Source organism: Pristis pectinata, chromosome 6 (genome assembly GCF_009764475.1).
Source record: "Pristis pectinata isolate sPriPec2 chromosome 6, sPriPec2.1.pri, whole genome shotgun sequence".
Lineage (NCBI taxonomy): Eukaryota > Metazoa > Chordata > Chondrichthyes > Rhinopristiformes > Pristidae > Pristis > Pristis pectinata.
In genome coordinates, this window is record NC_067410.1 from 99,952,005 (window position 1) to 99,979,369 (window position 27,365).

Below are 27,365 nucleotides of genomic sequence, written 5' to 3' on the forward strand. Positions count from 1 at the left end.
TCCTGCCAGCCATGCCCTTCACTCTAACAGGAACATACAGATCTTGAACGCTTGATATCTCACTTTTAAAAGCTTCCCACTTGCCAGATGTCCCTTTGCCTACAAACAAACTACTCCAATCAACAACCAGAATAAAACACCAAGAACATTAAATAAACTTCAGGAATTTATTCTAAAAATAGACTGGATTTCAATTTACTTATTAGTAACAACAGGAAGTCAAAGTTGTGAGTGACCTCCTCACTTTAGCACACAGTTTATTACCAATGAAATGTTCCCTCCACAGAAGTTTTTTCTTTTGTTTTGGGGTTTCTCATCCCAGATTCCAGCACTTGTTTCACCAAGCAGGACATCCCGGTCCAGCTTCTGTGTTGTTTTGTGATATAATTTCCCACAAGCATTTTATCCAAAGTCAGACAATGCAACTCCACTGTGAAACAGGAGATGGACTGGGGGCAAACCACTCATGTATCAGCTTCTCATTAAGTGCACCTTATTGGATTATGTTCTTGTCTGGGAAACAATGAACCAGAAAGGAAATGGGATATATTAAAATATGAAGAAAAAAGGGCAGCCAGCAGAAATTATGTAAGGGTAGATTCGGTCTGACTAACTTGGTTCCTTTTTTTGCAGAAGACAAACAAGATGACTTGGTGACGGCAGTGCATTTTATGTTTTTTTCATGTATCTTAGCAAGGCTTTTGAGAAGGTTCCCCATGACAGACTAATCAACAACTAATGTAGGGTTACTATAAATGGGTGGTTGAAGGTCAGTATGAGTGATGGGTCGAGGAGCCTGTTTCTGTGCTGTAGCTCTAAAAGTAAAATCCCATGGGATCCAAGGGAAAATGTCAAGTTAAATCCAGAACAGTTTTAAGTAAGAGACAAAGGCAACTTATTGGCAGAAATTTTAGTGCCAAAGGCTGCTTGCAATGGGCCCTGCAGGGCTCTGGGCTGGGTCCCTTATTTTTGAACTATATACTATTTTGGACAATATAGTCTCTAATGATTAAGGAATTTGTGGATGATTTTAAAAAAAGCCTTGTTAATAATGTTGAGGAAGAAAGCGTCAATAAGTGAACAGTGAACTGACTGGGCAGTAAAATGGTATATAGAAATCGATCCAGAAGTACAAGTTAGTGCATTTAGAGAGGTCAAAAAAGACAAGGAACATATAGGATGCTGAAGAAGTAAAAAAGAATAGAGGGACTTTGTAATGCCTGCCCACATGTCCGGAAACCCTGGCAAGATGGTTAAGAGGGCGAATGGGAAAGTTTCCTCTATTGGCTGCAATGTCAAATATAAGATCAAGGAAGTCATGTTGGAACTGTTTAAAAATGTTAGTTAGATTATACTGGAATACTCCATACAGTTCCAGTCAATACATAAACGAAGGCACAGAAGGGATTTACAAGGAGAATATTATATCTGGAGAATGTTAGTTACAAGATGTCGGGACTGTTTGTTTCCCTGTAATGGAGGCTGAGGGAGATTTAACTGAGGTGTTTAGCTTCATGAGAGACCTAGATAGCGTGGACAGGAAGGACTTATTTCTCTTAAGAGGAAGATCAGTAACCAAGGGCTTGGATTTAAAGAAGTTGATAGAAAGATTGGAAGGAATATGAGAAGATATTTTTTTCATTTGGTTGTGAAAGTCCAGAACTTACTCCCTAAAGAGAGTGAAGGTAGAAACCCTCAATGTATTTTAAAATAGCATGTCTTATAACCTGCAAGGCAATGGACTAAGAGTGGGAATGCAATTAGGATGGGTACCTCTTTGACACACCTCCTTCTGTTCTGTAGGTTTCAATGGTGTGAAAAAATATAACATTATTAGATTTGTTATATAAAAAAGACAGAACTTTTGGCTATTTACTCAGTACTACAGATCAGTTTTGCTTATACAAGTTTAATGAATACTGAAGATAATCACACTTCAAAAACAATCTGTACACACTGCCTAGGAAACAGAGTCACTTGTTGATATCATTATCACAGGTTGGCACACCAGGCCTGAAAGCCACATTTTTCAGAGCCAGCCTGAAAACCCAGATGAAGCTGGCTTGACAGTTATTGGGATTGGCAGTTGTAATTGTCCAAAGGAGTTCATATCAGGGGATTAATAGTGTTTGCTAACGTCTAGAGCTTGAGATAAAAGAAAAATCAATGGCTTTCCAAATAGCAGTTTTAGTGCAATTCTTTTCAAGCTATTCAGCATTGATTTCAGCAGTGACGGGAATCAGGCTACGGATTTCTCCTTGGGACTTCTCATGTGCCACTGCTGAGCTCACTTCAGATCCTTCAGAGACAATGTGTGGTGGCAGTGAACATAACAATAATCTCCAAGCGAGTGGCATATTTTACCCTCTATCCTTTCCTTTAAAAAAAAGTAACAAATTTATTGCAGTTTAGTGCAGAAACTACATTTCTTTTGTCACTTGCAGTGACCTTTCCAATTTGGAAGGATTTTGAGCTGTCTAAACCCAGATCACATGGACACCAGGCTGGAGTATAAATCTGTCCTTAATTAGAAAAATGAATAACTGTTCATCTTACTCAGCGACATCACAGGATGACTAGAATGGGAAACAAGGGGGAAAAAAAAGTTCCCCAATTGTATCATATTTGGAGGCTGAGACTGAGATGTATTCTTGGGGCAGGGTACATGAGACATCACCCCATGCTGTCTTGGCAAAGGTGACTTGGGAGTGGTTAATATTGAGAGTGGGTGTTTGAAATGGTAATAGTTCCATGCCCTGCACAACTAATCGCCACCTAAAAGACAAATATAGGAAGCAGATTATCTTTATATGGGGGAATGAATTCGATTACTCTTTTTCCTGCTTTGTAATCTCCGTTACATTCTCACTTTGGAGGGGATGAATAGGTGATTATAGGCCAGTGATCTCCTGTGGTTAGTCAGGAGAGGGCACTGATGTTTCCTCTAATCTACCATTAACCCTAAACCCCTTCAGCACACTGGTGGGAATTGGAATTGGTTTATTACTGTCACTTGTACTGAGGTACAGTGAAAAACTTCTCTTGCATACCGTTCATACAGATCAATTCATTACACCATGCATTGAGGTAGTACAGGGTAAAAACAATTACAGAATACAGAGTAAAGTGTCACAGCTACTGAGGAAGTGCAGTGCAGGTAGACAATAAGGTGCAAAGTCAAAACGTGGTAGATTTTGAGGTCAAGAGTTCATCTTATTGTACTAGGGAACTGTTCAATAGTCTTATAACAGCCAGATAGAAGCTGTCCTTGAGCCTGCTGGTATGTGCTTTCAGGCTTTTGTATCTTCTGCCTGATGGGAGGGGGGAGAGGAGAGAATATCCTGGGTGGGTGGGGTCTTTGACTATGCTGGCTGCTTTACTGAGGCAGTGAGAAGTATAGACAGAGTCCATGGAGGGGAGGCTGGCTTCTGTGATGTGCTGAGCAGTGTACCACAACTCTCTGAAGTTTCTTGTGGTCATGGGCAGAGCACTTGCCATATCAAGCCATGAGGCATGCAGATAGGATGCTTTCTATGGTGCATCGATAAAAGTTGGTGAGTGTTAAGGGGGACATGCCAAATTTCTTTAGCCTCCTGAGCAAGCAGAGGTTCTGGTGAGCTTTCTTGGCCGTGGTGTCTACATGGTTGGACCAGGACAGGCTATTGGTGATGTTCACTCCCAGGATCTTGAAGCTCTAAGCCCTCTCGACCTCAGCACCATTGATGTTGACATGTGCATGTGCACCGCCCCCCTTCCTGAAGTCAATGACCAGCTCTTTTGGTTTGCTGACATTGAGGGGAAGGTTGTCATGACACCACGTCACTAAGCTCTCTATCTCCCTCCTGTACTCCGACTCATCGTTATTTGAGATACGGCCCACTATGGTGGTATCATCCGCAAACTTGTAGATGGAGTTAGAGCAGAATCTGGCCATGCAGTCATGAGTGTATACCCAGTGTTGAGAATAATTGTGCATACTGGCAGCATGGGAGAGGAGACCCCAGAATGTAAACACTGACATTTAACGCCATGAAATTTAGACCTACATCCTTTTGTAAATATATAATCATAGAATGGTTACAGCATGATAGGAGGTCATCTGGCTCATCACACCCACATCAGCTCTCCACCAGAGCAACTCTCTAGTTCCACCCACCTGGCCCCTTCCTCTTAGCCTTACTAATTTTTTCTTACCATGTGGACAGAAAGTGGTTAATTTATACGGCACCCACAAGCATCAATGTAAAGATGACAAATTCTTTGAGTGCTAATGCTGAAGGGATAAATGTTAACTAGGACAGTGGGGTGAATTATCTTCAAAATAGTGTCATGGGGGTCTTTGATGGCCATCTGAGGAGGTGGATGGACCTTCCTTTTAGCATCACTTCCAATGGATAGTAGCACCAATAGTCCAGCATTCCCAGAACCACACAGGAATGTCATCCTGGAACATGTGCTAGCACTTCTGGACAGGGATTGATGGCATAACTTTCTGACTCAGAGGTGGGAGAAGTGCTAACCAAGCCAAAGCAATGGCTGGAACTCAACGTGGAGCGTTGGCAATCCCACTGCAGACATGACATTAAAGGAACCTTTCCTTTTCAAACAGTTTGGAAAGTGGGCTGATACACTAGACTACCCTTGAAATCCAGTGCACAAACAGAGCCATTTTGTACCTGGGTTTCACAGTTCCGCCAGTCACCATGCTGTTAGCTCCAGTCAGATTACAAAACAAGAACATGATAGCTTCTTAGCTGTTCATCAGCCATAATTACATGGTCTTTTACCCCTTAGTGAAAAAAATGGGTCCCATTAATACCAGATTGTATTCCATTCATTTGGGGATAATCTGAATACAGTACCATCTGCCAGGATTTACACATACATCTGGTCTAAATTCGATCCAAGTGGCAGGTGTATGCTAAGTTAGCTCCACTAGCTGTTCAAAGCAGAGCCTGTTCTTAATCCACAGAATCAAAGTTATCTGCTTCCAAACAGTGTACTATTAAAGCCAAAAAATTAAGATACAGACTCTTGTCAGGTACACTTTTTATTGTGACAACTAATAGAATATAGAACAGTACAGCACAGGAACAGGCCCTTCAGCCCATGATGTTATGCCGAACTAATTAAGCTAATGATGCCTAACTATTTTGTGTATAGGACCCTTCTGCCTGCACATGGTCCATATCCCTCCATTCTATGCATATTCCTGTGCCTGTCTAAGAGCCTCTTAAACACCTCTGTTGTATCTGCCTCCACTACCACCCCTGGCAGTACATTCCAGGCACCCACCACACTCTGTGTAAAAAAAACTTGCTCTGCATATCTCCTTTGAACTTTCCCCCTCTCACCTTTAATGCATGCATACACCTTAAATGTATCAGACATTTCAATCCTGGGAAAAAAGATGCCAACTGTCTATATTTGTATCTCATTATTTTATAAACTTCTATCACCCACTCAGCCTCCGGTGCTCCAGAGAAAACAACCATAACTTGTTCAACTTCTCCTTATAGCACCTGCCCTCTAATTCAGGCAGCATCCTGGTAAACCTCTTTTGCACCCTCTCCAAAGCCTCCATATCCTTCCTGTAATGGGGAATCAGATTGAATGCAGATGCAGTCTAACCAGAGTTTTACAAAGCATAAATGTAATATTTGCTATAGAGATCCGGCCAATGAATAGTTTAAAAGGAAACTGCTGGAAAAACTCAGTGGGTCAAGCAGCATGTCTCCAGCGTCACACTCCAGTGTCTGGTATCCTGTGTCTCCAGTTTAAAAGGAAAATTTTTATTTCATTCATGTAAAGGTTGCAACACAGTTAGAGGTGTGCCAGATATGGACATAGACTGATTAGTGGACTTGGCTGGGGTTAAATGGACAGCACAAAATTATATTAAATCAATGTGACCAAATAAGGACAAAAAGAGAGAATAATTTATAGATTAACGTAATGCTGATCATTTCAGAATAGCCACGTGAGACATAACAGGAGCCCAGAATCAAACTGAAGATACATTAGTTGCGGTTCTATGGGAACACTCTTGCGTCTTAGTCATTAAGGATGTAGGTTCAAGTCCCATTTGAGACACTTGATCACCAGTTGCTGCAGTACACTGCCTTCTTAGAGCTAAAGGAAAGGAGCAGAATGGGACTGAAGGAATTGCTCTCTGAAGAGCTGGTACAGACACAATGGATATAACTGGCTTCTACCATGGTACAATAATTCCATGACTCTCAAACAAACAAACAAAACCATGAATGCAAGTTAAAATTTAGTTTTGGAAAACAGGATTCAGCCCTTGTGCCATCAAGATCACTTCAAGCAATAACGCCAAGAAGATTCTATAAATTCAACCAGCAGCTCCTTTTAATGAAGAACAGCAACCCCACCAGACAACATATCAGCAGTCCCAGAATTATTATGGCACCAAAAGAGGCCATTTGGCCCACTGAGTCTATGACATTTTTAACTTCTCCCTGCTTCAATCTGAGGTTCCCACCTTCTTTAAGAAGACCACTATCATCCCAGTACCTGAGAAAAACAAGGTAGCGTGCCTTAATGACTGCTACCTGGTGGCTTTGACATCCACCATCATGAAGTGCTTTGAGAGGCTGGTCATGGCACGCATTAACCCCAGCCCCCCAGAAAACCTCGACCCATTGCAATTCACCTATTGCCGAAACAGGACTACGGAGGACGCCATCTCCCTGGTCCTACACTCATCTCTGGAGCATCTGGACAGTAATAACACTTATGTTAAGACTATTGTTTATTGACTACAGCTCCTCCTTCAATACTATAATTCCAAGCAAACTCATCACCAAACACCGGGGCCTGGGACTCAACACCTCCCTTTGCAACTGGATCCTTGACTTCCTGCCTAACAGATCTCAATCAGTAAGGATAGGCAGCAACACCTCCGCCACAATTATTCTCAACACTGGTACCTCACAAGGCTGCGTTCTAAGCCCCCTACTCTACTCCCTACAAACTCATGACTGTGTGGCCAGATTCTGCTCTAACTCCATCTACATGTTTGCAGATGATACCACCGTTGTAAGCCATATCTCAAATAACGATGAGTCAGAGTACAGGAAGGAGATAGAGAGCTTAGTAACACGGTGTCATGACAACAACCTTTCCCTCAATGTCAGCAAAACAAGAGCTGGTCATTGACTTCAGGAAGGGGGGCAGTGCACATGCACCTGTTTACATCAACGGTGCTGAGATCGAGAGGGTTGAGAGCTTCAAGATCCTAGGAGTGAACATCACCAATAGCCTGTCTTGATCCAACCTCGTAGACACCACGGCCAAGAAAGCTCATCAGCACCTCTACTTCCTCAGGAGGCTCAAGAAATTTGGCATGTCGCCTTTCACATTCACCAATTTTTATCGATGCACCATAGAAAGCATCCTATCTGGATGCATCACGGCTTGGTGTGGCAACTGCTCTTCCCGTGACTGCAAGAAACTGCAGAGAGTTGTGGTACACTGCTCAGCACATCACAGAAACCAGCCTCCCCTCCATGGACTCTGTCTATACTTCTCACTGCCTCAGTAAAGCAGTCAGCATAATCAAAGACCCTACCCACCATGGACATTCTCTCTTCTCCCCTCCCTCATTGGGCAGAAGATACAAAAGCCTGAAAACACGTACCACCAAGCTCAAGGACAGCTTCTATCCTGTTGTTATAAGGTTATTGAATGGTTCCCTAACACCATAAGATGAACTCTCAACCTCAAAATCTACCTCGTTATGACCTTGCACCTTATTGTCTACCTGCATTACACTTTACTCTGCATTTTGTATTGTTTTTCCTTGTACTACCTCAATGCACTGTGTTATGAATTGACCTTAATGAACGGTATGCAAGACAAGTTTTTCTACTGTACCTTGGAACAAGTGACAATAATAAACCAATTCCAATTGCAGGGTCCAAGTAGGTCAATCCTGTCATTCCCATTACCCATCCCTCACCTTCCCACAACATATGCTATCTCAAGTGCATATCCAATATCCTGTTGAAGGAACTGAATGATTCTGTTTCTGCCACCTCTAAAGTGAATTTCAGATCATAACAACTCTCTGAGTAAAAATGCTTTTAACCACATACTTCATGCATCCTTTGCCCAAGATTTTATAGCCGGTCCTTCAACCATCTACTACCAGGGTGAACTTCCTTCTCTTTCTCTATTTAAACCTGTTACATTTTTGCACACTTATATTTAGTAAAAGGCATCATCAATCTGAGGAACTGACTTACCTGAAAACATCATCATGTGTTGGAAGTTCCATGGAATCCTTCTCTTTCGTCGCAGGTTGAGCAGTAAGGATAAAGGGTATATATTACAAGCGCGAGCCACAAAAATAGCGACCTATTGAAGCAATACCTTAAGGAAAATAGCAAATGCATCAGCTGATAAATACTTAGATTACAGTTTAGATTTTTAGGTTACTCAGTATGTTGCTGTAAAACATTACCCACTGCATTCAGCCAAGACACTTCTATGGACCTTATTTCATTAAAGAAATTTTCTAAATGCAAGCAGTTGTTCAGACAAGAACGTTGAACCTTACGCACTACCTTCAGATCATTTTAAGGATCAAACTGGTGAAAGGAAATTACTGGAACAAATATAAAGAATGGAAGTTAAGGGCATCTGGGAACTGGAAGATCTGCAAATATTAACTTGAGAAAGTTTATTTTTAATTTTTACTTTGTTTATTTGACCAGGGGATATGGATGTTGCTGGTAATGTCAGATTTATTGCCCATCCCAAATTGAACTGAGATGGCTGTCAAGAGTCAACCACATCGATGAGTCTGGAGTTACTGAAAGGCCAGGAAAGGACAGCAGGTTCTTTCTCCTGCATAACATTAGTGAACTACATGTACTTCTACAATACAGGACTTCCATGGTTACCTTTAGTGACATTACATTTTTATTCCAGATTCATGTAGTTACTTGAATTTAAATTCTATTCCTGCCATGGAGCAAGGAAGCTACCTCCTGTGTGTCCTGTTCCCAAAGGCCTGTGCAGGTTCCTCTGTTATCATGGGACCATTCTGCCTGCCCACAACCCCTCATCATTCAGCATGCATTCCCTTTGCCAGTAGCTGTAAGCTTGCTGTTCATATTGTGACATGAAGGCAACTTCCTGAAGTTAAGAAATGTGAGGAAAAGTACTATCAACACAGGAAATTTGACTCCTATAGCTTGTTGCTACTAAATCAGAGAACTGGCTCTAACAAACTGAGCAATATTTTCAGACTTCTTTGAAGCAGTGTTCGGGAGATAACTAACATCATTTTAATGTCAGAAAATGGGAGAGAAAAATTTCTAGGCCAGGAAGTTTAGAAGTGCATTAAACTGTACAGGAGATATTTAACATGATGTTTCCTACTGCATGACTATACTCAGCTTAAGGTTAAAGCAGGTAAACTATAATGAACAAAGGCACAAAATCCTGGAAATTCTCAGTATATCAGGCAGCAGTTGTAGAGAGAAAAAGTTAATATTTCAGGACCATGGTCTTGCATCAAATGGTTAGGCAGAATTCTGACTTTGAAGTATTCAGTAATAATCCCATGGATAGCAGCTTCACACCATTGGCTTCTCAGCTGAGCTGCTTTGTTTTCATTAATTCTTTTTCTAAGTCAACCTTATTCCATATCTGTTAAGCAGAAAAGCACTTTTCTTCCTTGTGAAGAAGTGTTAACCAAGAAGTCCCTGAGGTTCTCAATGTCTCCCCATGGTTGTCAGTAACATGAGCCAAGCTGGAAACTATCTAAGCCTTTTTTCCTTTAATTGACCCCATATCAGTCCTCAGATTTTGTTACATTTCACCAATTTGAAGACTGAAAATCAGAATCTGTTTGGACTGGTAAAAATTGCAGATGATGTTCATCCTTGGATGAACCATTCTGCATTTTAATTATTCACTGGATGCTAACAAGGTTAGAATTTATTGGCTATCTATAAATGCCTTTGGCGAGCTGTCTTTTTAAACCACTGAAGTCTGTGTGGTAATGAACAGAGAGTCCCCAGATCTTACTACACCGATGAGGAAAGAACAGAGATACATTTTCAAGAAAGGATGGTGTGAAGATTAGAGAGAAACATGCATGTAGTGGTGTTCCAATTCTTCTGCCCCCTGGTCTTTCCAGGTGGTAGAGATCAAGAGGCTAAGAGGTTCTGTTGTGGTGAATTTTATAGATGATATACACTACAGCTATGGTGTGTTGGTGATAGAAGGAGGGAATATTCTGAGTTGAAAACTGTGTTCAAACTAAGTTCTGACCTGGAAGCTTCTGAATGTTACTAGTATGTTGAGAATCCAGGAAGGTGGTGAACATTCCATCAGCTTCCTGACACACCCTAGACATAGAGAATGAAACGGCTGTTGACTTGTTCTTGTTGCCACATATTTACATAACTGGCCTGTCTTGATGCCATACTTAGTCAAATCCTGCCTTGATATGACTTCACTCCTGGAGCCTAAACTGAGCATCAGTGAGCAGGTTATTGTACAGAAACTGCCAGCAGATTACATTGTTGAGATCTCTTTCCATTTCTTTGCTAACACTTGAGAGTTGACTCTTGAACCACTCACTGGAATTATTTCATAGATCTTGTTCATAATACACAGAGAATGTATATTTTGTAGTAGAGGCCAGTGGTGTATCTACACTGGAAGAGTCTGACTAGAAGCAAGGCTAGTACAGGGACTCAGTCTTCAGTAGTACAGCTGGGATGTTGTCAGATCTTGTATGTTTCACTTCATACATTTAGTTGTTTCTCGGTACAATGTGAATGAACAAAATTGGTTCAAGATTAGCCTCTGTTATCACTTGGCACATTTGACTGAACATGGGTGCAAATACTTCAGCTTTGTCTCTGGCATGCTCATGCTGGGCTTCACCATCTTTGAGGATGGGGATGTTCTTGGTGCCTCCTAACCTTGTTAACTATTTAATTGTTTATCACTATTCAATACTAAAAATGGTATAACAACAGAACTTTGTTTAATTTCCTATATTTTGGAATTACTTTGTTCTGTCTGTTGCATGCTGCTTGCATTGGCTTTCGTGCACGAGGTCTAACTTCATGACGTTGGCACCTAATGCTTGGCTATGTCTGGTTTTGCTCTCGGCATGTACCTCTATTCTCCTCATTAAATGAGGGCAAATCCCCTAACTTGATTGTGATGGTAGAGAAAGAGATATACTCGGCCATGAGGCTACAGATCGTGGTAGAATTCAATTCTGCTGCTGATGGTCCAGAGTATCTTTTAGACGGCCAGTTTTTAACTCCTAGACCTGTTCCAAATTTATTCCATTTAGCATGAAGGTCATTCAGACAACACAACGCAGGGCATGAAGAGAGAATTTTGTCTCATCTGCAATATATAGATAGGAGATGGAAAGATCAAGTAAGTTTATCCTTTATCTTGACTCCCTTGCCATTGCTGTAGATCTTGGCATACATTAAGATACTGGAAAGTGGTCTATAATTTAAACTAACAACCACAGTACCTGATTCAAGAAAACATAACAGTGTCAGTATTAATCTCCTATTGTGGCTTCCTCCACAAATGTGGATGGATTCTGACACTTCCCACACTAAACATTGGGTCCGAACATGCTGTTGTGTGCATAGCAACTAGCCAACAGCCCCATATAGAACCAAAGGCTAGTTACAGTGCACTCTTCAGCTCGCTCCAGATTTCCATGCCTGTGCATTGCTTGGATGGAGATGGTTGGATATGCGGGCATGTGATTTCTCACTCCACCTCTGGATTTAACACTGAACTGTTGCTGGGCCAAGGAGCCAGAAACATTGCATACCTGGCCACTCAGCTTTAGATCAGCCATAGCTTGGTCCAATTCATTTGAATGGGGTCATCAACATTAATTAAAAAGGTATATTTGTGTAATTTTTCTGTTCTTTTATTAGATTGAATATTTTACAATATTAATTAAATTAGCAGTAGGTTATTATACTTTTAAATGTTGTTTTAGAATAAGTAATCAGTAATGGTCAATTATTTCAATTCTAGGCAGACCACTATACGTTTGTAATGCCTTCTCCATGTTCACGTTTGAGGGCTTTACAGCTACAATTCTCTCCCCTAATGAGATGCAATAACATTTTTATTTTCATCTCTTCTAGTTCATCTGTGAGAGCCATCTCAATATACAGTGAAAATTCTTCCTTCCACTGTGGCTGTTGCCTGGAAATCCAACAGCTCAGGTGGCTTTATTTCTTCAGCTTTCACAATCTCAATTGAATCACATAGTTCACTGTCTCCTGGCACACGTCCCTGTGTTATCTCAATTTAGAGGAAACACGTCTGACGTTCATATTCCGATTCAGGCACCGTGTCGAAATTTCACAATTTCATCAATCGATGCTTCTGACATGAAGTCTCGGTATCTCTCACTGAGATAAAAAGTTGGTAATTCAAGCTAACAACAAGGGTACTTCATTAAATTAAAAAAATGCGAACAGTGTCAGGTTAGCATTTCTAACTGGTTTTCTTCAAAGAAACAGACAGACTTTGGAACTTTGCATGCCGAATACTGTTGTTTAACACATGGAGCAGTCACAAGATCTAATCCCAAAATGGTAAACCTTAAAAAAGAATTGATTGATAACAACCAATTTAACCAATGGCATTTATGTTGCAGCAGTACGTTCTTCAAGTCTTAACTAGTCCAGTCTAGGTGATGGACCTTGAAGACCCCAGCCAGAAGGCATTCTGTGCTTTTGCCAGTCTTCTTTCAAACGGACGAGTTAGGCTGAAGGGCCTGTTTCCATGCCGTATTACACTTTGACTCTAAATGCTATTCAACATGAAGAAATACTAATCCATCAACTGAGGCAGGGCAGGAGGTTATCAGGAGGTGGCTTATTTGTCCATGTTTGGCCTGAGCCATGAGGTCTGGAGTCAATGCTGAGAGTTCACAGGGCCACTACCTTCCAACTGTATGTCACTGTACCATTGTGATGATAACTGCTCCAGAGTATAACATTTGTGGACATTATTAGTTGAGGCACTGTTATTAGCTTGGAGGAACATAAGGTGTAGGAACAAGAATGGGCCATATCACCCTATAAGCCTCCGCCGTTGATCTGATCTTGGCTTCAGCACCACTTTCTTGGCTGTTTACTATAATCCTTAACTGCCCTAAAGACCAAAAATCAGTCTATCCTGACCATGAACATACGCGATGATTCATCCCCCACAGCTCTCAGGATTAGGGAATTCCAAAGATTTACAACCCTCTGAGAAAAAGAAAATCCTCCATAACTCCACCCTAAATGGATGCCCCTTTATTCTGAAACATTAGTTCCCTACAAAAAGAAACATCCTCCCAACATTTGCAGGAACTTGGTGAAAATAGCCTGGGACAACTGGCTTTACTTTACAACCCAGATCAAACTCAAGGGAAAACATTTAATCTTAATGGTCAAAGTTCAGAAGTACTTTACAGTGCTTACATTTGACTTCAAGAGCTAAATTCACCTCTCTCGCACATTTTATACCTGTGGACTTGGACTCCTTGTAGTTATGATTTTATGACGCACTTGCAAATTCACTTTGAATACAGATTTTGAGCTGAGGAAAAGCTGGATGTTGAAAGTAGTTGAATACCAATAGGGGTTGACTGCAAGCTAATTTCTCCAACTCTGCCTCATGATGATAAGGAAGATTCACCCTGGTTATAGCCCAGTTCCAAGGGATTCACATTTAAAGGAAGATGAGAAGAACATGGAACTTATTAAAAGCAGTCTCAGGTTTATTTTATGCCCTCAGGGAGATTTCTTACTTTAAATACTTTTCCTAATATCAACATTCTACCAAGACTCCTATTTATTTAAAATTTAGTTAGTTAAGAGTACCTCATGCAGTCATTAAGATTATTTAAAACAGTTCCAAACCTTAACTCAAAACAGCTTTGTAATTCCCAAAAGCTTCTTTTGCTTATGCACTAAAATACATTTCTGCATTGTGGACTGAATATATGAATTACCACAAGACAGAAGATTAAAATTCCCCGAGTTCTCCTTATCCATCCTGATTGGCACATGTTTGCAACAGTGATGAAACTAATGACTTACCTATAGCAATCAATCTCTATCAGTCAGTCAATAACAGGCTAAGGCATGATGCAGGAAACTCTGGGCGATGGAGAGCTTTGGAAACCAAAGATCCAAAGTCACCTGCTCTTGACAAGCTTATCATCTTCAACACATTGTGCCTTAAATCACACACATCCCAAGTCCCCAAATATTCATTCCTGAAAGATATATAACTAATTTACATCTGAATGAATCAATACTAGCAACTTCACATCTTGGGAGCTGTTCCACTGATTGACCAATTGGTCACCAAAACAATGAGGCAATTTTAATCCCCAAGGACAGAATAGAAACGCCTATACTCTCTCAGGAGAGGAAAGCATTCCTCCTTCTCAATTTTGACAGAACTGTACAATGGGTGGATAACTAACTGATCCTTCAATCTATCATTTAAGTATTTTAAAGAATCACCATCCTCAGCTATTTTAGACTGAATATCTTGGGTTTAGTTTCCCAGTTATCAAGCAAAGGCAAAGAAAAATTTAAAGATCCTGACTAGTACTTTTCTCAGTAAATATCCTTTTGGACTACCTCAAAATCACTCTGCCTTTGCGTTCCTTTGCCTCTCCTGTATGTATGTGTTCTGCATTGTGTCTCCAAGATAGGGGGAATTGTACAAATGTAGCTACCCATTAATGTGCAATGGTTTATGATGTTTTGGAACCATATGATAAAGCACTAGATAAAAATGCAAATCCTGATAAATGGGTAGAATAACTGCAGCCTCGGCCTAGAGGGGCATACTGTAAACTTCTTAATTTAGCCAACAAAGAAACAAAATTACTAAGGGACTTGGTGGATTAGTTTTAATTAAAAAATACTCTTTTGAAATGTTGCCCTGGGAATTTGATTTAAACAATGCATCCACTGAGCCAGGCATTGTTATTCTCCATTCTGATCTAATTACTGTTCAACTCCACAGCTTTTGATACAATGGATTGCTCACTTTGTGACAACTGCACACACAGGCTGACAAAAAGAAACATCATTATCTTCCAGTTATCTCGGCCTCTATACTGAAAGGGTCAAATTAGAAATAATCTTTGAGTCACAATGAAGGGAGACTCATAAATCAGGCCAAGAGTTCTGGTCTCCATAGCAATTACAAAGTAACTAGCCCATAGAAATAGGAACCTTCTGGCATGCCAATAACTATGTTGATTTATTGTTCAAGAAATCCTGACCTAATTGAGGCCAACTATCCACTATATGTCCCTCAGTAACTGTTATGAAGTGACTGACAGATTTTTTTGATGATGTTCCCTATAATTTTCTTTCTCCCCCTGTGCAAAGTCACTTTGAGGTCAGGAACTTAGCACATTTGAACACTGTGATTTTAACATTATGATCTCAGTAGCACAATGGGTTAATTGCTTCACTTTTGATGGCTGTCAGATCCTAAACTGTGAAGTTCTCTCCCTAAATCTCTCTGCTTCTCTACTTGTCTCTCCCTCTAATGTCCTCCTTAAAACTTACTTTTTTGAGCAAAGCTTTGGTTGCCTGTTTTCTTTCTTTTGTTATATGTATCTCAGAGTCAAATTGATAATGCTCTTGCAAAGCACATTGAAACATTTTACTATGTAAAAGGTGATATATCAATACAAATCTTCTCCCATTCTAGTGCCTTTGTAGATTCACTTAGCCTTAGTCCCACATTAGCTGAGGAGGAAATCCCTCCCTAGGCACTTCCATCTCTCCGTTAGGTGTTTCTGAATTGCCCCTTTTGGACCAACCTTAATATTTCTAAGTTCAGCTTGCATCCTTATTTGCTTTGTACTTTGAAGAAGCAAAATGAGACATGTTTACTTTGTTAAAATCTCTACACCCCACCCACCCGGGTCATTCTCTCTTCTCTCCTCTTCCATCAGGTAGAAGATACAGGAGCCTGAGGGCACGTACCACCAGACTTAAGGACAGCTTCTAACCCACTGTGATAAGACTGTTGAACGGTTCCCTTATACGATGAGATGGACTATGACCTCACGATCTACCTTGTTGTGACCTTGCACCTTATTGCACTGCACCTTCTCTGTAGCTGTGACATTTTACTCTGTACTGTTATTGTTTTTACCTGTACTACCTCAATGCACTCTGTACTAACACAATGTAAATGCACTGTGTAATGAATTGACCTATACGATCGGTATGCAAGACAAGTTTTTCCACTGTTCCTCTGTACAAGTGACAATAATAAACCAATACCACTGCAGTTGAACTGATCACCAATCACTTCTATTTTTCCAATATGATAAATAAAGAATCATAAGACCATAACAAAATACTGTTTAGTCAAAGGATACAAAGGCTCCAAATATGAAGAGGGCATTGAAGATGTGGTTCTGATAGGTGAATAGGGCAACTCCCATGTAACAGAAGATGAAGTTCTCAGCCATGAAATTCATGAATTCAAAAAGCTGCAAAACAAAATTTTTTATTTTGGTTATATCTAAGAAAAGAAGCAACACAAGAACATAACAAAATAGGAACGGAGGTTGTCCACCTGGTCCTCAGGCCTGCCCTGTTCAATATGATTGCAGCTGATCTATCCTGGACCTCATATCTTCTGTGCCAGTTTCACATAGCCCTAAATTCCTCAATCTTTCGAAAATGTTTCTACCTCCCCTTTAAATAGAAGTACCTTCAGTGTGGTAGCTCCACAACCCTCTGTGGTAGAGAATTCCACAGATCCAACACCTTCTGAGAGAAGAAATTCCTGTGCACCTCAGTTTTAAATGATTGCTCCCTTATCTTGTAACTACGTCTCCTTAGTGGAAACAACTACCTTGTCATGCCCCCTCAGGATCATGTATGTTTCAACAATATTATCTCTCATTCTTCTAAACTCTGAAGAACACAGGTCTAACCTTTTTTAGCCCTTTGTGATAGGGCATCCCTCTCATTCCAGAAATTAGCCCAATGCATCTGGACCTGGTGTTGGGTAACGAGCCTGGCCAGGTGACCGACCTTTGAGTGGGAGAACAGTTAGGGAACAGTGATCACAACTCCTTATGTTTTAAGATAGCTATAGATAAGCATAAGTATGGACCTTGCAGGAGAGTTTTAAATTGGAGCAGGGCAAATTACGGGAGCATTCTGACTCTCCAACATCTATGTGATAAGCAGTCTTCACATTAGATTACTTCCTCCAATACTGTGAGACTCTGTCTAGTGCACTAGCCTTTCATGTGGCACTTTACTAAATGCCTTCTCGAAATCCAAATACAGCATACCTGCAGGTTCCCCTCTATCAATTCTGTTTTTATATCCTCGAAGAACTCTAGCAAATTTGTCACATATGATTTTCCTTCCATAGAACCACACTGACTTGTTTTGATCGTGTTAAGCTTTTCTAAATGACTAGCTATTTCTTCCTTGACTACAGACTCCAGCATCTTCCCAACAAGAGATGTTAAATTAACTGCTTCTCGGTTCCTGCCTTTTGTCTTCTTCCTTTCTTAAACACAGATGTCACATTTGCAGTTTTCCAAACACTTGGCACTCTCCTGGAACTCAGTGAGCTTTGAAAAACTTCAACCAATGGCTGCACAATCTCTGCAGCCATTTCCTTTGACCCTTGGATCCAGGCCATTGGATTCTGGTGACTTGTCTGCCTTTAGTTCTATTAGGTTTTCCAATGTTATGTCCCTCATGATAACTTCTTCCCTTCAATTTGAAAAGAGCCAATCTGATAACCTTGGGATATTTGCAGTATCCTGCACTGTGAAAACAAGTGGTTTAAAATATCTGTCACTTCCTTGTTTCCTGTTATTAATTCCCCAGTCACATTCTCCAGGGGTCCTACATTTACCTTAACTACCCTTTCTTATTTTGTATACCATAGAAACTCATGTTGTTTGTTTTGATATTACTTACCAGTTTACTCTCATGATCAATTTTCTCTCTCCTAATTAGCTTTGATGTCCTTTTATGCAGATTCCTGAAAAATTCCCAGTCCTCTGATCTACCACTAGCTTTTGCTACCTTGCATGCTCTAGTTTTTGATTCACTATCTTTGTTAACACACTTCTCACGGTTCATCTTTCTCACTGAATCCATCTTTCTAATTGGTATAAATTTCTGCTGTGTTACAAAATAGCTGCTTAACTATCTGCCAATGCTCATCAATTGACCTTTCCTTTAGCTTATTTTTCTAGTCCACTCCAGACAATGCTTCCTTCATACCTATGTAATTGTCCTTATTTGAGGACATTGGTTTTGGACACATTTTGTCTTTTTCACAAAGTGGAGGGATTTACTTTAATCATACACAAAACGCTAGAGGAACTCAACAGGTTAGGCAGCATCTATGGAGGGAAATAAACAGTCGATGTTTCGGGCCGATATCCTTCATCAGGACCTGAAATGTCGACTGTTTATTTCTCTCTATAGATGCTGCCTGACCTGCTGAATTTCTCCAGCATTTTGTGTGTGTTGCTCCAGATTCCAGCATCTGCAGAATCTCTTGCGTCTCCAGATTTACTTTAACAATTGTTTGATTCCACAGACCCAGTAAGTCCATTTTTTATAGGCCTTCCTCATTTACCTTCATAGTTGTCACAAACTTCTACTTCCTCTCTCTACATGTCTCCAGATTGCTCTCTAGTTTCTTTTCTGTAGGTTCCTCCAATGCTACATTTCATTGTATAGTTATTAAGCAAGGCAAATAAACTCCTCATTACAGATAGTGGTGCTATATGGGGAAGCTTCTCCAAGTGCACCTGACATCAGCATCTTGGTTAATCACCAAAATCACAAGTTAGAGAACTGAAACCACACTGGCTTAGTCTGGGTTTTGTGCAATAGGATAAAACTGGAGATATTAGAATCAGACCTGCCCCCACTTTCATTCCCACTGTCACTCAAAGTAAACAAAAATTGGGTACTTGAGTATTGTATAGTGATGGCCACTATATTAATGTCCATAAATTTAAGCTCACCTAGAGTTCATGTCCTACCCCATTTCAACTCCTGTTCACCCAGCACCCTATGTTGATACTGCTTAAGTAAAGCTTTGATTTTAAGACTTTCAGCCTCATTGTCAAATCCCTCCTTGGCTGATCCTCTCCCTATCTTTGCTGCCTCCTCCAGTCTTAAGAACTTCCAAGATATCTGTGATGTTCTAAGTCTTCACTCTTGCACCTACTGTTATAATAACTGTGTCTAGCTGCCTGAGCTCCAGATTTGCCTTCCTAGATCTCTCCAGTTCTCCACCTCCCTTTGCTCCTTTCAGCCAATCATCTGCTGTCATATCTCCTTACATGGGTTGGTACGAAATGTTGTTTGTTAACACTTCAGTCTCAGTTACTGGTCAAAGCTGTCAGCCAGCAGAGAGAAAAAAGTTTTAGAGGATGGAGTCAATGGAAGTGAGATGTCAGAACCTCTGAGGGAGTCACCAGGCAATGCAACCTGAGAGATGGAGGAAGTTGAAAAGGAGAAAAATTGGGGAGTAAACAGCAAAAAGAATTATACCACCATATCAGAGCATCTAACAGGCTCTTAGATTAGTTAGATTTACACTGTAGTCTTTACCTCACAACTTTTTGCCAACTGAGTTGCTGAAGGTGCATGTTGATGAAAAGGAAAGACAAGAGAACAGCGAAGCCTACAGGGTACCTCCGTAACCCTAAGCAACGTTCAGTTCCATTCACGACTCTTCCACAAATGAAGCAGCCCATTTCTGCAATGCACTAAATTCCAGATAATGTTCAGGTTGAGATGTGGCAAGCAGCTTTTGTGCCACAAAAGTGATAAGCAAAGCACTTCCAACAAGAGAGAGTCCAATCAGCTAACTTGGACATTCAATGGCATTACCATGCTGAGTCCTCCAACTTCAACATCCTTGGGGTGTCCACTGACCAGAACCTCAACTGGACCAGCCACATAAACTCTGTGGCTACAAATTCAAGTCAAGAAGCTGATTAACCGACTGCAAATTATTCCCTCCTGACATCTGAAAGCCCTTCCACCATCTACAACCTACAAATCAGGAGAATGAGTGGATGAGTGCAGTTACAACACACTTAAGAAGCTCCATATCATCCAGGATAAAGCTCAACTGGCACCATATCCACCACCTTAAGCATTCATCTTCTGTATTCCAGAGCACAGGGGCTGCAGTGTGTACCATTTACAAAATGCACTCCTTCAAGAGCATCTCCCAAACCTGTGTCCTCTACCACAAGGAAGGACAAGGGTAGCAGTACATGGTATCACCCCACTTGAATATTCCCCTCCAAGATGTGCACCATCTTGACTCAGAAATATATTGCTGTTACTTTTTTGCTGTTGGGTCTAAATGCTGGAACTCCCTCCCCATGGGGGATTCACCCTCCCTGTGGGGGTTCCTTCACCAGAAAGCCTGCAACAGTTCACAAAGGAGGGTCACCACCACCTTTTCAAGAGCAACAGCGATGGGCAATACCCAGATCCTAAAAAAAATAAATAAAAAAAACAATGAGACTCAGACTTTGCAATCTGACAGGGCGTTCTAGCTGCAGTAATGAACTCCTAAAAGAGCTGTGCTGGCATCAAATCAGTACTGCACAATAACTAACATCATGCTTTGTCTGTTCTGCATACTTCTGGTGTGTATTCAGTGAACATTTCCCAATACCCTCACCAATGTGGAGTCCAGCAAGACTCCCACTGCACCACCCGTTGAGCCCAATCTATTGGCACCACCAATCCTATTTTACAGTGAACTTCCTGTAGTGAGTTTAATAGATTCTAATAGGCAAGTACACGGAGCTACCAAAGAAATGGAATACTGAGATACTACTTAACTGTCTGTTTCTTCCTCAGTAACGTTGTTCTACCATTTATCTTTATGTAACAACAGCCAATGGTCATTGTGCTACTTTGATAGCATATCCACATCATCAAATAGCTCACCCTGAGCCACCAGAACCTCGAGGCTCACAGTCTTTGCTTTTTCCCTTGGTGTGTGGCTGTTTCAGGAGCTCCGAATAAGACATTTCTCTCTGAATCTAGCTTCTGCACTTAGATATGTGTGAGACCAAATCTTGTTATAATGCAGGACCAGGCAAGGGCCGCCTTTTGAAAGCACAATTATTCTTCAAAAAGCTGTAGAACTGTATTCCGAATGTACTTCACCATGCTCCATAATCTTCTGCACAGTGGAGCAAGAAATAGTAACAAGGAGGTTTCACCTGGCACGAAGTTCTAATAACATAATCTGCACTCTTAAGAGTCTGAGCTAGCTGAATCTGCTGTGAGTGTCCATTATGTGCTGCCTCTCCATAAAAATAAAGGATCAGGGGAAGCTCAGTGAGCATGATACATGATTTACTTGAATTAAATTGTAAATGCATTCCAACAAGCAACAACTCAACAAAGAGCCAGCAAAATAAGACTCTGATTTATGAGTCTGACTAACTTGGTTGATGTCCTTCTTTAAGTAATAGCTGTAGGGCTCAGGAGTCTTTAGAGACAGATGTTCATGAAAAGATAGATGATATATTTTGTCAAGAGGGACAATGCATTGGAAGCTGCAATGCTCTCATTAGCTGTGGCTATTTGAGATCAATTAGTCAGATGTTTCAAGGTTTGGCTCTTGGACTTTTAATGATTTTAGCACCATTTGTTTCCATACTGTTTTACTAAGCAAGAAATCATTTTCAAATATATAAATTTGAGGGCATCTTACACAGAGGGTTCATCTAATTCACTGTCCAGCAGTTCTATTCTCTAGCTATTTTCAAAAAGACATACAGTATTTTGTTAAGCACAGTTCCAATTAACTGAAATAAGTGTAGACATTCAATTTCATATAAGCACCTGGTTTGTTAGCAAAGATAAAAGCAAGATGAATAAGTAAAGACTTCAAGGAATAGTTTCCATGTCAGGGCCAATAGGGCATGGGGTGCAAACTAGAATTAAATCAAGGAGAGATGATATCTCAAACAACTTAACACTGAAAGAATGCAGGCTAGAGCTGGAAAATTTTGAAACAAATTTGTCCAATTAAGGAAAGAATCCAGAAAGGGTCACACACTAATTTGGGGGCTGTGAGATTAGAGGGTAGAGTGATGTTGAAGTCAGAAGATGCACAGGTTGGTGAAATGGAAGGCTCAGAGTTTGGCCATTTTGTGATGGATCCACATTTTAAAAAGCCAAATAGTTATAAAGACAATGAGCTGGATCTTCTTGTTAACTGAAGCAAAGAATAAACTGCTGGTCAACCCTGGGAGGGCTTTTTAGGTTCCTGGATGGTGGTGAGGAGGTGCTGCACCTACTATCGTTGCAGGGGAAAGTGTCAGTGGATGGGGAGTGGTGGGTGGGAAGGGATGAGTAGACCAGGGAGTCACAGAGAGAGTGGTCCCTGCAGAAAACAGAAGGGGTGGGGGTGGAGGGGGGAAGAAGATACTGATAATGATATGATCCTGTTGAAGCTGGCAGAAATGGCGAAGGATGATATGCTGGATGCGGAGGCTGGTGGAGTGAAAGGTAGGACCAAGGGAACTATTTCTGTCCTGTTTGGGGGAGGGAGGTGGGGATTGAGAAGAGACTTATGGAATGTGGAGGAAATGCATATAAAGACTCCCTCAACTATGGCAGAGAGGAAGCCACATTTCTGGGAAAAGGAGGACATTTCAGAAGTCCTTGAGCAGAAAGCCTCATCTTGAGAACAGATGTGGGAGAAACTGAAGCTGAGGGAAAGGGATGGCATCCTAACAGGAGGCAGGGAGGGAGGAGGTCAGTCAAGGTAGTTGTGGGGGTCAGTGGGTTTATAGTAGATATCAGTGGCTAGTTTGTCTCCTGAGATGGAGACAAAGAGATTCAGATGTGTCAGAGATGGTACAGGTGATAGTCCTTCTGTTGACTGACAAGGTGCACATGGGTCCTTCAACAGTGCTGTTTCATTCATAGTGACCCCAGCCCTGTTGGGAGGCTGGCTCCAAGGTGTAGTGCAGCCACTCCTGTCTGGCTCTGCCTTCAGAGCGGCTTTGAGGGCTGGTTAAGCCTTGCAACGAGGTTCACCAGCAATCAAAGCAGTCACTGAGACTGAATGTTTGTGAATGACTGACGTTCATGAACATTCAGCCATTAAAAAAAGTAATGTTTAAAAATTAAAAGTGTGAATAAAATGACAACTTTACATACTTAAAAACAAACACATTTAAATTAACTGAATTAAATTAAATACAAAGCTCTGATTACTGTGGAAAGCCTGTTATTCCCATTGATTTCAATAGGGCCATTGTATTTGTACCAGGCTATACTGTGCAGACTCAGTAGGCAGATGGCCCAGTTGGATAGCTGAGGAAATCTGAGGAAGTCTGTGCTTTTCCATTGGACTTGAGTTGTCCACTGGCTCAGCACTGCAGACATTCTAGAGCCGATACTTAACTGGAGCTTCTTGTACATTCTGGCTGGTTGCATCACGGCCTGGTCTGGAAACTAACGCACAGGAACGCAAGAGGCTACAGAGAGTGGTGGACTCAGCCAGTTCCATCATGGTAACAACTCTCCCCACCATCTACAAGAGGCGATGTCTCAGCAAGGTGACCCCCATCATCTGGGTAATGTCCTCTTCTTGATGCTGCCATTGGGCAGGAGGTACAGAAGCCTGAAGACTCACACCTCAAGGTTCAGCAACAGCTTCTTCCCCACTGCCATCAGGTTCTTGAACTGACCTGAGAAACCCTAACACTATCTCGGATTATATTTCTTTTTGTCTCTCTCAATTTGCACTACTGTTATGTTGATTTTGTTGTGCAAATTATGTATAATTAATGTTAATTTAAGTTTATGTTAATTTATGTTTGTTATGTCTGTAATGTACTGTGCTGCTGCTGCAAAAAGCTAATTTTCATGGCATTTATACCTTGTGTACATATGCCAATGCTAATAAACTTGAACTTGTGATTGGGAAAACTGAGCTTCACAGTTCTGCTTAAAACCTAGCAGACTCAAGTGAATCAGGCAGCCTTTAAGAGAGAGATCTAGTCCTCTAATTTTAAAAAGGTCAGACTTGATAAATGAGCTATTACGGACTAGTTAGTCTAACATTGCCAGGAAATTAATGAAGTCTGTAATTTAAAGATATAGTAACCATGTACCTTGAAAATTTCTGTTGATCGGAGAGAAGGGTGATTTAGAAGGTGTTGATCATGCCGACTATTTTCTGAAGAGATGACCAAGGGAGTACAGAGGGAAATGTCTTATAGATATCATTTTTATGAACTGCCAGAGTACATTTGGTAAAGTCCCTCTTAAAAGACCATAAGCAGAAGTTGAACCACTTAAAACTGAAAACAACTTATTGACCTGGTTAAGAGGCTGGGTGAAAAATAGGAGGCGGAACACTGGGGGAGGGGGTGGAGATCCCTAGGTGACTAATGGTGTCTATTGGGGCAGCCACTATTCTTGATACAATAAAACTTCGATAATCTGATATCTGATTGTTCAGAAATCCTGATGATTTGGCATTTGGATCACTAGAGCCAGCCTTGTTTCCCACAATACCTTTAAACTTAACAGGTTCCCATTTCATGTGCTCCCTTTAAGCACAGTGTTCTGTTCCCTGCTCTTCCTTTAACACACCAGCCCAAGCCTCCCACACTCTCTTTGAACTCACTGGTGCCTCATTTCCCATGCTTCCTATAAACTCATTGTATTTTGTTTCACTCATTTTAAACTCACTTGGGTCACTGAGAACTTTATTGTACCACTATTTAACGTCTAAAAAGAACTGAACTAAAAATGTTTTGGAGTACTAATGGGAGTTATATCCGATAGTCTGGAAAATCTGCAGGTCCAGCACCACCGAAGTCCTGAGGGTACTGGATTATTAGGGTCTTTTTGTACTGGGGAGGAAGTTTCTTGCCCAGTATAAGATAGAAAGATGGGGAGTGTGGTAAGCAGTGTTGTTGGAAGCATTAAGCCAAGCTCTATTAATAGATTAAGCAATGAGAAACATGTTTTCAATGCAGACAAAAGCATTCATTTCTAAATGGAGAAAAACTGGAAATATTGGCAGTCCAAAGAGATTCAGGTGTGCATGTGCGTAAAAATTCCAACCATTCTCTGAGTGAAACATTCTTCCTCAGATCCTCTCTAAACCTTCTACACCTTACCTTAAACCCATGCCCTCTGGTTTTAGACACCTCTGTTAGGTCCCAAAGTTTCTTACTATCTACAGTATCTACATCCTTCATACTTCTGTACACTTCTATCAGGTCCTCCCTCGAGTCTCCTCCACTCCGGAAACTGAAACACTCCATCCCAAGCGACATCTTGTGGAATCTGCTCTGCACCCTCTTCATCTGCAATCACAACTTTCTTATTAGCGTGGAGACAGAACTGCATATTGTACTCCAGCTGTGTCCTAACCAATGTTCTAAATGTTTGGACCACAACTTCCTTGCTCTAATATTCAATGTTCCCACTAATGAAAGCAAGTATCCCAGGTGCCTTATTAACTACATTATCTATCTGTGCTGCTACCTTGGGGATCTTTGGACTCTATTCCTCAGTACTCCGTAGGACCCAAATTTTAGATGCATTGCTTTGGAGGAAGTACAGCATAGGTTTACCAAGATGACACTTGGACTACAAGGAGAGACTGCATAAACAAAGAACCACAACTTTAAGAAGTCCATTCACAAAAGGAAATTGCACAGGTAAATTTGCAACTTGAATACAACTCCTGAAATTATATACAATTGAGGCCAGGGAATCCTTCTTTGCACATAGAACATGCTTTGAGGCCCAGCTGAAACTAATGCGGGGCCTACATGTATACCATTTCAACACACATTTCAATATTTTTTTATTCTAAAAATAAACTTTATTCATCATAAAAACTATATACAGACAATAAAACAGTGCAACCTTTACGTTCGTGTATGGATCAATCATTAGTGTTACCTTTTTTTTCCAAAAAACCACAGCACCGATGTGGCTCCCTGGGGTGATACCCCAATTCAATATTCACACCACTTAAGGGGCTTCCTCGCCTGACCCTGCCCCTCCATCTCCAATGGCAGATTTGTAGTCCTTCTCCACCGAGTCCTTGCGTTGGCTGCATCCAGCTTCAGTGCGTCCCTCAGCACGTACTCCTGCAGCCTGGAATGTGCCAGTCGGCAGCATTCCCCTACGGACATCTCGCAGTGCTGGGAGACCAACAAGTATCGAGCAGACCAAAGGGCATCTTTCACCAAGTTGATGACCTTCCAGCAGCAGTTGATGTCCTGTCTCCATGTGCATCCCCGGGAACAGCCGTAGATCAGAGAATCCTCTGTTATGCAGCTGCTAGGGATGATACTATGACAGGAACCTTGCACCTTTTTGCCACACCCTCCTTGCAAACCCACAGCCCGCAAAGAGGTGGGCTACCGTCTCGTCCCCTGTGCAGTCATCCTGAGGGCAGCACGCTGGGAGTGATGTTTCAACCACAACCATGCAGGAAGGATCTGACTGGGAAGGGCCCCTCTCACCGCCAGCCAAGCGAGTGCTGGTGCTTGTAGGTGAGTTCTGGCAATGAGGCATTACTGCCAGATGTTCTAGACAGTCTGCTCAGGGAACCACCCCAGTATCAACCGAGTCCTTCTCCTGTAGTGTCTGCAGGATGATCCATGCTGACCACTGCCTGATGGACTTGTGGTCAAAGGTGTTGGTCTGGAAGAACTTTTCCACGAAGGACAGGTAGTGTGCCAACGTCCAGCTGACTGGGATGTTGTGCGGCAATGGGGCCAGGCCCATCCTTCGCAACTAAGGACAGGTAGAACCTTGGCATGTAGTGACACTTGGTGCCCACGTACTTTGGTTCCACGCACAGCCTGATGCAGCCACAGACAAAGGTGGTCATCAGGATGAGGGCGACATTGGGACAGTTTTGCCCCCATTGTCCAGGGATTCGTGCATGGCGACCCATTGGACCCGCTCCATCTTGGATCCCCAGATGAACTGGAAGACGGCATGGGTGATTTCCAAGCCAGAGGAGCGAGGAACAGGTCACACCTGCCCCAAGTACAGCAGCCCTGAGAGCACCTCACATCTGATGACCAAGTATCTTCCCAGTTATTGATAGGGAGCGCCATTCCCACAGTCCCAGTTTCTGCTTCACCTTTCCAATCCGCTCCCGCCAATTCTTGTTGCGTGCCTTGGCCCCGCCGAACCAGATCCCCAGCACCTTCAGGTAGTCAGCCCTGATGGTGAAGGGGACACTGGATCGGTCGGGCCAGTTGC

At 41.6% G+C, this 27,365-nt stretch overlaps 1 protein-coding gene across 1 annotated transcript in view; it reads right to left on the reverse strand.

Moving 5' to 3' along the window:
* LOC127572097 (sodium/hydrogen exchanger 9-like) overlaps positions 1–27,365 on the reverse strand; it is a 363,415-nt gene that overhangs the window by 144,036 nt on the left and 192,014 nt on the right. Inside the window, exons 10-11 of the mRNA XM_052018976.1 lie at positions 16,454–16,567; positions 8,271–8,382 (exon numbers count right to left, since the gene is read on the reverse strand). Coding sequence (XP_051874936.1) covers positions 8,271–8,382; positions 16,454–16,567 — 226 coding nt within the window. The remainder of the gene's footprint in view (positions 1–8,270; positions 8,383–16,453; positions 16,568–27,365) is intronic.